General features: G+C 42.6%; 1 protein-coding gene across 1 annotated transcript; it reads right to left on the bottom strand.

Moving 5' to 3' along the window:
* Positions 1–2789: 2789 nt before the first annotated feature.
* On the bottom strand, positions 2790–6151 carry rcvrn2 (recoverin 2). Its single transcript, XM_018736347.1, has 3 exons — positions 5771–6151; positions 3106–3217; positions 2790–2878 (listed from the first exon to the last, which is right to left on the bottom strand). Exons 1-3 carry the CDS (start codon positions 6149–6151, stop codon positions 2790–2792), a joined length of 582 nt encoding a protein of 193 aa, XP_018591863.1.
* Between the last annotated feature and the right edge of the window lie 4751 nt (positions 6152–10902).

Raw genomic sequence — 10902 nt, 5'->3', positions numbered from 1 at the left:
GAGCTGCGGAGGAGTGGAGTGATATTTGGAGAGACTCACCTTGCTCAGGTTACTGAAACTGAAGAAGAACAAGAAAAAAGACAGCAGAACACTTGCTGAACGAGTGTATTATGTTTCATGAGTACAGTACATCCGCAGTGAATGATTGTGCAAGAAGAGGCTTGCCGGACAATTCTCGGTTGTTCCTGGGAAGCGGTGTAACCGCTTTCTTCGTATCGACGCTAAACAGCTTTCGGTTACATAAAAAAAGCAGCATTTGGGCTTTTTGACGACGCATAATAATTCATTTATTCTTTTTAAATCAGTGCTTCTTATTCATCTGTAATTTCTTTGCAAAACTGACAAAATAATATAATCAGAGCATTTAAAAAAAAATTCATCAGGACTATTAGATTGCATGTGTCCTACTCTAGAGTGCAACTTACTGCGGTAAATAACACTGGTGTACTGTTCTAGTAATGCACCGATGCCGGACAATGCGCTGGACTGCACCGGAATGTCACGTGTCATATGGAGTGAGCCTGGCCGCGTTGAACAATAGCAAATGTCATGTCTTGAAATTATAATGAGCTTTATTTTTAAAATCTCATAAAGAAGCGTTTCCTCATAACCTTCCTCATCTTCTGAATACGTCATATAAATCTCAGCTGCTCGATGTCTGTGCCAGCATTTTCAATGAAGAAATAACATAGTTAGTGAATAAATTCTCTACGCGATATTTATTTTTTTTTTCTGTTTTACACCTTTCAAAGCAATAAAATTAGTAGTTTGTGGCAGTTATTTTGAATACGAAAGGGGTGCCCCAGAACTCTGAACAAACATCTTGCTTGTAAGTTAGAGCAACAAACTATTTAGAGTGAAACGCTTTTCATTGTTACTCATTTAATTCAATGGGATAATTTCAATACACATATTTTTGCGTTACTCGTATCATATTGTCAGTTTCAAGAAAATTTAATCTGTTTTTCAATATGCCGGAGAGGATAATCAATAAATGTTCCACTATCCTTATTAACTTCAGTTGAATGAATCCTAAACTGGTGTCTCTGTTAATGGTTCACAACACTTAATAATCCCTAATAAAATTATGAAGTGTATAAATACTTTTTTCCTTCGTTCAATATGACTTCCAGTACGTTGTTATGACCTGTTGTTATTTTGAAGTGGCTGCAGGATTTTGTAGGACAAATATTTCAAAGTTCTCATGTTAAGCAATTTGAAAGTGTGGTCTGTTACGTTATTGGAATTAATAACAAAATGCCTTGTACGTGATTATTGTCAGAGGTTTACCTCTTTTGTCTGAATGTTATTTTCGCTGAAAACCATCATTTAATATTTCAGCCGTGTAGTTCAGCCAGTTTCCAGTAATACTCTCGCTCTCATTTTCACGTGGGACCAGGGTCAGGTGTGTGTTTTCATTTCCTCCCGTCGTCACTTATATGTTCACTTTCCCCGTTGTCCTTAAAGTGATTTAATACCGTCAAATTAAATTTTCTCTGAAAAGATGACACGTTCAAACAAGCGGACAGAGGGAGATGGAAAGATTATAGCGGGAGGAGGAGGAGATTTTGTGAAGTTCGGATGTCGGACAGAAGATTATGCCTGTAATCCAAAATTGGAGGAAGGGGAATAGAAAGAGGACAGAGGAAAAGGAGGGGGAAAGGGGTGGGCAGGATTATCACACACACACACACACACACACACACACACACACACACACACACACACACACACACACACACACTTAATGCGATAAATTCTGCACACCCTAGTTGGGCCAGTGCAGCGCATTCATTCTGACACACAGAGAGATAATCGCAGATTACGGGTAAATATTGATGAGAGCGTTTAATACGGCCGTCCTTAGTTGGGAAATCACGGAATTAAGAGAGCACGGTTTTCAGCGTGCCTTTAAACCCGGCAGCTCGACTCGAATACGCGGCCTGAGTATTAGATGCCATTGAAAGAATGGCACACCGAGGAAGGCCTGGATGCCTTAAGTGGATGAGACCGAAACACACACACACACACACGCGCTTATCTATATACTTAGAAAGTACACTCTCTGTACACCGTTTATGTGAGAATCTTTATTTCACGCTGAGTTTTTTTCTTTAAAAACAACACAGATACAAAAAAAGTCAAACCCGTACTTACAGATACGCCCCGTGTAATTTTAGATAAAAGAGGTGCCGCGCTTTTCTATTTTGCTCTTTCATTTCTTATCCCAGATCCCTCCCTGGTGCCCCACCTCGAGATGTTCTTTTATATAACCCGATCCCTCATTAAATTGACACTCGCGCCGGAGCCCTCGGAAACGAAAGCGATGGACGGAATCGCGACGGAGGCGACGGCGGCGGCCTCCGAGACGCCTGCATCCCCCGCGTCTCGAAAAAAGCAGGACGGGGGGGGCCGACGGTTACGTCGAATTTAGAGATTCTGATGGAAAATCGCGAGCTCCGAGCCGCTTGTTGTGTGTCGCCAGGGTTCAATCTGGCTGCCGAGAAGGAAAAATACACGGCGCGCACCTTATCGCCCATCGTCACTCTTAAGGATGGCAGTAAATGCTAGCGGAGGTTCTATTCTGCAACACAAGCAGGGTAATTCAGCAGCTGTGATACTCTACATTGGTTATTTCCTGGCCCGGTCAGCCTGGGCAACGGGCATCAAGGGAAAGGAAGGAACAGGCCTCGTGGGCCTTCCTACTCTACACCCACCGAACGGACTGGACTAGAGACCACGGAACAGCGAGACGGAAGAGAAATGCGGTCGACGGAGAGCAGGAGGGTTCATTTCTTAACGGGCTCGTACTGGATGAGACGGAGAGCGTCGTCGTTCTCCGTCACGCCTTTGATGAACTCTCCTTCCGCCAGTTTTTCTGAAGGAGGAGGAGGACAAAGATGGTTAGTTTGGGACGTTGAACATCAACTCGCTTCCAGATGCTGGTAAAGCAATGCTTGGGATTTTTATTTGCCGTGCATCGCGCCGGCTGCTTTATTCGTGCGGGACGATTTTATGAATGGCGTCGTCCGACGTGCGGACACATTCCGTCTGGCTGCCGAGCCACGAAAATGAGGTTGGGAGCGCATGGCGGCTCCGACTCACCATCCTCCCCCTTCTCGAAGTAGCTCCACAGTTTGTTCGCTCTCTTCTCCGGGGTGTTCTCATCCTCCAGCAGCTGGGCCTGCTCTTCTTTGGGGATCAGCTTGAAGATGGCCTGGGAGAAGACGAGGCGAGCAGACCTGCTGTGAGCACCTTGCAAAACATACGCCTTTGTACGTTTTCTCCTCGTTTTCCCTTAAATTCTCTCCGTGTTTGGATTTACGTTGTTATGCCGTCAGTGTAAGTAGTGTATCTAGCAGTATAAGTCTTTGAGTGCTCTGGTTTCCTCCCACAGTCCAAAGACATGCTGTTCAGGTTTACCCATAGTGTGTGAGTGACAGAAAGAGTGTGTGTGTGTTCCACTGATGTATGGATGAGTGACCCATTGTAAGTAGTGTATCTAGCAGTGTAAGTCACCTTGGTGAATAAGGTGTGTGGGCTGATAACACTACAGAGAGTTCATTAGAAGTTGCTTTGGAGAAAAGTGTTGGCTAAATAAATAAATGTGAATTGAACATATTATGCAAATATACTTGACAAGCAAAATATAGTCATGGTTTAAACCATTTTTAAAGCGAGCAACTGAGCTACAAATCAGTATTATTGAAGCGGCTATAGACACGTTCTTTACCACCATGCACTGTAGTAAAGGTCTACTTTAATTTATATTTAATTTATATCTTTAAGATGCATTCCCAGAAGCACAGTTTATTAGTGGTTAAAATAAGAATAAACTTGACTTTAATGTAATGAATCTAAAGCAAACAAATTATTTGGAATGCTGAATTCTCCTGTGATTTAAGGCCACTTAGGGCTGCTTTGTACACTTTAAAAGTAGTTAATAGCTCTCCTTCCCCTTCAGCCTTTTCAATGAGTGGAAAAAACAAACAAATAAAAATTGTGTTAAATACAAGGGTTCGAGAAAGCGGAGCCGAGTGCTGCAGAGTCCCCCTCCCACACACGGTACAGTACAGTACAGTAAAATATGGTACAGAGCTGTGGAGTATAGCACTGTGCGGCGGTGCGCTGCAGTGTGTGAATCACACCGCTAGAGGGAGACAGAGCGCAGAGAAACGACGATTCCAACTTCGTACGAACTCGCAGCTATAAATCTGTTCACGTGTCTGCTAAGAACGCGAAAAATTTTTTGAGAATACTAAGTTTTCCTCCTTTCTAAACACAACGTGGGTGCTTATTAATTTGCTCAATTTAGCAATGCTGCTCAGCTAGATTTTAGCAGCTAAGCGTCCCTGGTGGAATGTTTTATATGTATATATGAAAGTATATTTATACTTAGTTATTTATATTTATATTTACATATATTTAAATGTATATGCGTGTGTGTATTTGTATATGTATAACAATACACATATAATATTATTGTATATTGTATTAATATATATGCCTCTATCATATAGATATTATATAATATGTAATGTATATGTATATGCCCACACATGCCCATTATGTTAGTTCTTAAGCAGCAATAATAAAATACAAGCATTATGCACTGTGTTCTACACTGTTCTGCACAATGATCTCATCTGCTTTTCTCATATTCGATCTTGTTGTTTTCCTGATTAATCTTAATTAAACAAATACAGCATTTATTCACATAGATGGAGCACTGATGCCACTTTTTTTACTGCACACAGCTGCGTGATCCTGTTTCACCGTCTCTTCGGGTAGATTTGGAGGGTTTTGTGTTCTCCACTGTAAATACTGCTAAACATCTTCTTGCTGAATTAAGATTTCAAGCGAAGTGAAGTTGAAAGGTGGGCTTAACATGATTTGTTAAGGTGTAAAACTGTCGGCAGGAGAGCGATGACTTCCCGCAGAACAATGTACTTTGTCACGTAGGTGTTACTCACACAGCTGACAAGGTCACGTGCTCCCGAAATGGCCCTTATTTACGCTACAATACAGCATGTATTGGCTTTATGGTACAGCTCTCTGCTAACGTCCTTCTTGTCTTTGGTATTTAACATTTTTCCACTTCACCGAAGCATCATCTAGAAACAACGTGTTTGAATTTGGCCTACCAATAAGTTTCCCTCTGTAAAAATAATATTTCCACAAGCAAACCTGTGGTCTCTTTTCCACCACGACTCAAACCTTTGACACTGTAATAGTTCTCATCCCCTCTTTTCTAGAGGTGGGCAGGTAATGCTCTTTGTGTATTATGGGAGGATTGACCAGCCTGTACCCCGAATAGCAGGATTTTCTCTTCCCTAAACCATTAATTGGATGGGCCATTTATCTTCAGTTCTTCAGATCGGCTTGTTGTTCAAAGAATTTCCCATTTTTTAATGGGGAGGTTGGATGTTCAAGGACCCCTGAATTAAGAGTTTAACATAATGGGCGGTTTTTCAACTAAACTGCATCACTAATGATGTCACTGATCCGGAGTGCGAGTCTTTCGGTCTGCGGTTCCACACGCTGGGTCCAGGGTGCCGGCGACACAGCGATCCCGGCTGGATAACTGGATGGATGATCGGTGGGCTGCAAACTGAGCTCTCGTTCTCTCAGCTGTTGCTTTCCAGAAGCGCCGCTGATTTCAGGGTAACTTCAGAATGCCTCACCACCTCGCAATGATATTCTCGCGTGAAGACGAGAACCTTTAACCTCCCTGGAGCGTAAAATACCTCAGCCCCATGGTGTGACTCACCTGGCAGATCTCAGCCACTTCTGACTTGGTGATATAGCCGTTCTTGTCGACGTCGAAGAGCGAGAAGGCCCACTCCAGCTTGAGGGACATTTTCCCCGATGAGGTCAGGTGCAGTGCAATGATGTACTCCTTGAAATCCAGCGTGCCGTCATCGTTGGTGTCGAAGGAGCGGAAAACATGCTGGGCGTAGGTCTTGGCGTCGCTCTCTGGGAAGAAGCGCTCGTAGATCTTCTCAAACTCCTCCGGTGAGATGCGGCCCGAGGGACACTGCTTCTGGAAGTTGTCGTACCACTGGCAGAGCTCGGTCTCGGAGAACTTGGTGTGGAGCTTGAGGTCGTCCAGGATCTCCTTGGACATGGCGCCACTCTTAGCGTTCCCCATCTTTGCCGGTGGATCGAGAGAGTGCCGGGGCTCTTTCTTCAGAGAAGCCTTTTCTTTAGTTTACTCTTTAGACCACACGTCTACTTTTGTTTTTCCAGTTGACAAATCTTCTGCCGGTGGCCAAGTTAGCCGATATTGCCGTTCCCTTCTGCCTGATCACGTTCTTCTCTTGTTTCCCTCCAAGTCTTTTCTTCCTCTTTAATCCAAGTGTCTCTGCAAATAAAATTTGAATATCAGAATCAGAATGAGAATCAGAATGAGGTTTTATTTGCCAAGTGTGCTGACGCACACAAGGAATTTGCTTTGGCGCTCGGTGCTTTCAGCTTTACAGACAATAGACAATACAGACAGTTGACACAGACACGGAATAAATAAATAAATAGCTTATTTGCAGACTAAAAAGAATAAATACAAAAAAAAAAAAAAATGCAAATTACAAAAGTGATGTGATTTTCAAGTGTATTTTTATCTGTGTATTCGTTTCCGTTGGAAAATTATAGTGAAACACAACAGAAAAAATAAACCCTTAACTAACAGTTATTTCCTCCCCTGAACTTTAGTATGTTGACAGAAAAAAGCTGTAACACAATGGAAAGAAAAGAACCATTAACCATTCAGTAATATTTATTTTCTTACTAGAAATTTGACATATTTACACGGAAAACCCTGAAGTGGTCAGGTAGAATAGGAACCATTGCTTTTCATTCGCAACTGGGCCAAATTCATGCATTTTAACTACCCGCTTTAAATCTACAGTAACACAAATACATTTTGCACATAATCTATAATGTTCAACCCTACAACAGCATTAAGAAAAAATGAACTGAATATGTATTTTTAAATTATAAAAAAAAAAGCAAAAAAAATTCTTTAGATATATATTTTTGAGATACAAGTAAAATAAACAAGCTAAGCACTCAGGAAAAAAAAAAATCCTGGACAAGGAACAAGTTACTTTCCACAAATAAAGGATAAAATGTTAGCTGAAGGTCACCAAGGTAAGGAGCACAATAGCGGAAAACAGCACGTAAGTAGAGAATGAAAGACAAAGGAAAATAAAACCCCTTTGCCTTCCAAAGCAACAGCAAGTGAAACAACAAAGATATATTGAAGGAAGGAATAGCAGGGATACAGACACAGAAGAGCGGAACATTCTAGAAGGACTGAGCTGAACCTACCGGTGTGGGAGGCTGAAGCAAAAGTGAAGACCAAGCAGGTGTTATACTGCGGATCATGGTAAGAGAGGGTAGAATTAGGTGGCTACCTTTGACGGTTGGGTTAAGTCAGTTATCCAGGATTTATAGTGGCTGAGCCTTGGAGACCTGAATTAACCTTCATTCCTTTTCTCTCTCATTTCCTCATTATTTCTCCTTTGCCTTGTTTGTTCTGTAACTTAAACATCATCCTTCTGCAACAACTCATCACGTGGTTTAAGCAGTGTTAAAATATAAAAGTAAAATAATAATAGACCAAAATAAAAGATTGCCACCCAAAGGTTAACCATGTGTAATATGCAACGTTATGTCGGAATTCGAGCGTAAATTAACATAAAGTTCACTGAAAATATTGGGAAGGGTACGGTAAAAAATTAGTTCCTATAAATTGAACGTAAAGGAGCTGAAAAGTTGTTACATCTGTAGGCCTCAGCACATTAAAATTCAAATACGTTATTGCTGTCTGCTCTTTGTAAGACGCTGACGACTCTATAGCTTCAAAATGGTACGTATTAAAATACTCAATTTTCGTATCAGCATTTTAGCATTAAAATACCAACTTCTTTGACCAGGGAGGGGCTCAAACTCTGATCACGCGATTGCAATTCGGGCATAAGTTTAAAATATCAAGGATTCTACAGCTTTTTTTTTTTTACGGGAAAATGCCTGGCTCCCATAGCCCAGCCAGGACCCAGAGAGATAGCTCATATTTTTTGTGCTTTTCTATTAATAGCTTTGTTTTGACAATGTGATCGATAAATCAATGCACTTTTAACCTAGCTGCTGGGTGCATGCACTTTGGCCTGGTCTTGCAACTGAATCTTTCTCATTTCGAGCCTTCGTGCACCAGACCCATGAAGGCTTCACAATGTGGAAATCTGTGCTGCTTTACATTTCAACACGTAGCAATATAAAGACAAGTACTCATGATAACAATGATGACGTTTGATGAGTGCCTTTTTGTTTACTCCACGGATCCTAGTAATCCCTAAATATTCATCGTATAGGCTGGCGGCAGGAGGGTTCCAACACCCGCCACGTGCAATGAAAGAAAAGAAATGAGAAGCACCGCATGTTGCCGTGTTTCCCTGTTTCTGGCTTTGTGGCTTTGATTGCTGGAAGGTATAATGGACTTACACACGCTAAAGAAGAGAACAAAAGCAGTTACCCACAGGAATACTGCTAATCAGAGCTTAACCGCACTTGTTTACACATAGTGGTGTAATTCATTTGCTCAAGCACAGTTGTTAAAATGCCACCGAATTGGTTTTCACACTAAAAAATGAGAACTGACTTCAGTTCTTGAAGATTACTATAACGTGCCACGACGTCGTCCCTCTGCCGGTTCAGTCAATGCTATTATTTAAGGTTAGTAAGAGCTTGTTCTCTGGTTTTGACTTAGGCCACTGAAATGAGCTTATCTGATTTGTGACTCCCTAATCATAGTCCACCATCTGCACAATCCATCCAGGATGTAAGAATCCTTACTTGCTTCATATATCTCTTTTGGCTCGGCCGCTGTGGATATTAATCTAATAGACCCGACGGAAAAAGTTCCTGTTCGCAATCCCTCTCTCATCTCTTTCGTTCAGCTGCAGTCCGCTGATATAACACCCCTCCGAAAACGTGCCGCAACACTCCGGCGCGGAAATAATTGCTTTTTTAAAACAGGGTCCGGACCGCACGACCGTCTGTCAAGACCCAGCTTGTTCAGTTTTGCATTTCCAGCATCTTCGTGTTTATGTCAACGCCGTAATTTATCCAGGATGGTAACAATAACATTTCCGTGTCTTTTTTCAATAGAGGGGAAAATCTACGTAAATCCACCAAAACAACAAATTAGTGTGATGCAGCCAGAAACGTTTTGAATTTCAGTTTGTGCAATACAATAGCGCAACGGATATGCACGTTCTCGCTGTTTGATCGGAACAGTTTAATTCCCCGTGGATTTAAGCAACATCATGGATCTCCTGTGCTTTCAGTGCCTTCCTTTGTTCAGCTCAGATGTCCCTCAAGCCCTACCTGCCATCTGTCCTCTTAAGGACGCCCTGTAACTCATTGGTTGGATTAAGCAAAAAGGCAGTCCTGCCTCTTAATCTACCTGTTCAGCTGCCAGTCTTTCAACCGCCGGGCTTTTATCCACCTGTGTCTGAGTGTCGTCACATATTTCGCCATACAGCCTCTACCTGCCTACGCCCACTTGCTCTTATTAGTTTATGTCATCTGCCTTTTCCAGTCGAGGTATCCAGCTAGGTGCCAAATTGCGTATTCTCGACTTATTGCCTCCCTCCTCCTCCATTCGCGCTCTTTTTTTTTTTTTAGAGAAATCTTGCTTAGTCTATAAATATGCTCTGAGATTCTGTCTATTGGATTACCCACCCTAAACCACTTACGGCACCCCCACCCCAAAAATAATCTCCAACCTCTTACCTTTGTTCTTCATGGGTGCAGGGATGGGTCGGCCTCGTGTGTCATCTAGTGTTGGCAAACTGATTCTGCAAAGACGGAACTCAGAAAACACATCCGTTTTGTCACTGGGTTCTTTCCTTTAGGATTCGGAGGAACGTTTCGCAGACGTGAAGGTGCAAGCAATACCGCACGTCTCTGGAAGAACGCAGGAAAAAGACTGACTGCCCGGTGTTTTTTCTGCGTGCCGCACGTCGTTGAGTGTTTTCTGTCAGTTCCTGAATCTGCTGGTAACGGCACATGCAGACCCCGAATCGCTTTCAGCATCCCTGTCCTGAAATCCCTCCTGCCGTACGTGTCCAACTGTAGAACGTCACAGCAGAGCGCCGTCGAACTGAGGACAGGCAGGACCAACTAATCAAGCACATTACACACACTAAGACGTGCAGCTCCCTCTTATGTAAGAATCTAATTAATGTCAGAGGATCGAGGCTGGAGCTGAGGCTACAGAGGTAAGATCTGTCTCCCATCCTGCTTGCCCCCTCTCAGCATCTCTACTTCCATGCTTAGGACCCCGGGAGGCTTTGCCATGCCGTTATATCATCCTCAGCCCTCCTCTCCATCTTTTTTGTCAAGAAAGTAGTTTTTATTTTAACTTTTCATGGATGGATTGACAAATGTTGAGTAAAGCATATGACACATTTTATGAGGATATAATTAATATAAGAAGAGGCCATATAATCTTTACGACTCATTTAAATATTACACACACACACACAGACTGAAACCAGTTGTCCCAAGCGGGGTTGCGGTGAACCGGAACCTAACCCGGCAACACAGGACGTAAGGTTGGAGGGGGAGGGGACACACCCAGGACGGGACACCAGTCCATCACAAGGCACCCCAAGCGGGACTCGAACCCCAGACCCACCTGCGAGCAGGACCCAGCCCAACTGGCTGTGCCGCCACCCCTCCTCCATTTAAATATTACGAGCTTTCAAAACCTTTGGTGATCTCCACACTGTTGCTCTGAGGGGTAACCCTCAACTTCTAAAAATTCCCAATAAAAAAAATACACAAAACTGTTAGCAAATTTATGTAGCAAATATACTGAAGAACATCTAGTACTTT

Source organism: Scleropages formosus, chromosome 18, assembly GCF_900964775.1.
Source record: "Scleropages formosus chromosome 18, fSclFor1.1, whole genome shotgun sequence".
Lineage (NCBI taxonomy): Eukaryota > Metazoa > Chordata > Actinopteri > Osteoglossiformes > Osteoglossidae > Scleropages > Scleropages formosus.
The sequence above is the reverse complement of the archived record's forward strand: the minus strand, read 5'-3'. Positions and strand labels throughout refer to the sequence as shown.

Bases quoted from the DNA above. Each gene is read 5' to 3' on its own strand.
- rcvrn2 (XM_018736347.1), bottom strand. From the start codon at position 6,151: ATGGGGAACGCTAAGAGTGGCGCCATGTCCAAGGAGATCCTGGACGAC. The intron at 3,218-5,770 runs GTGAGTCACACC...GTCTTCTCCCAG, and splicing joins AAGTGGCTGAGATCTGCCAG to GCCATCTTCAAGCTGATCCC. The intron at 2,879-3,105 runs GTGAGTCGGAGC...CTCCTCCTTCAG, and splicing joins CTTCGAGAAGGGGGAGGATG to AAAAACTGGCGGAAGGAGAG.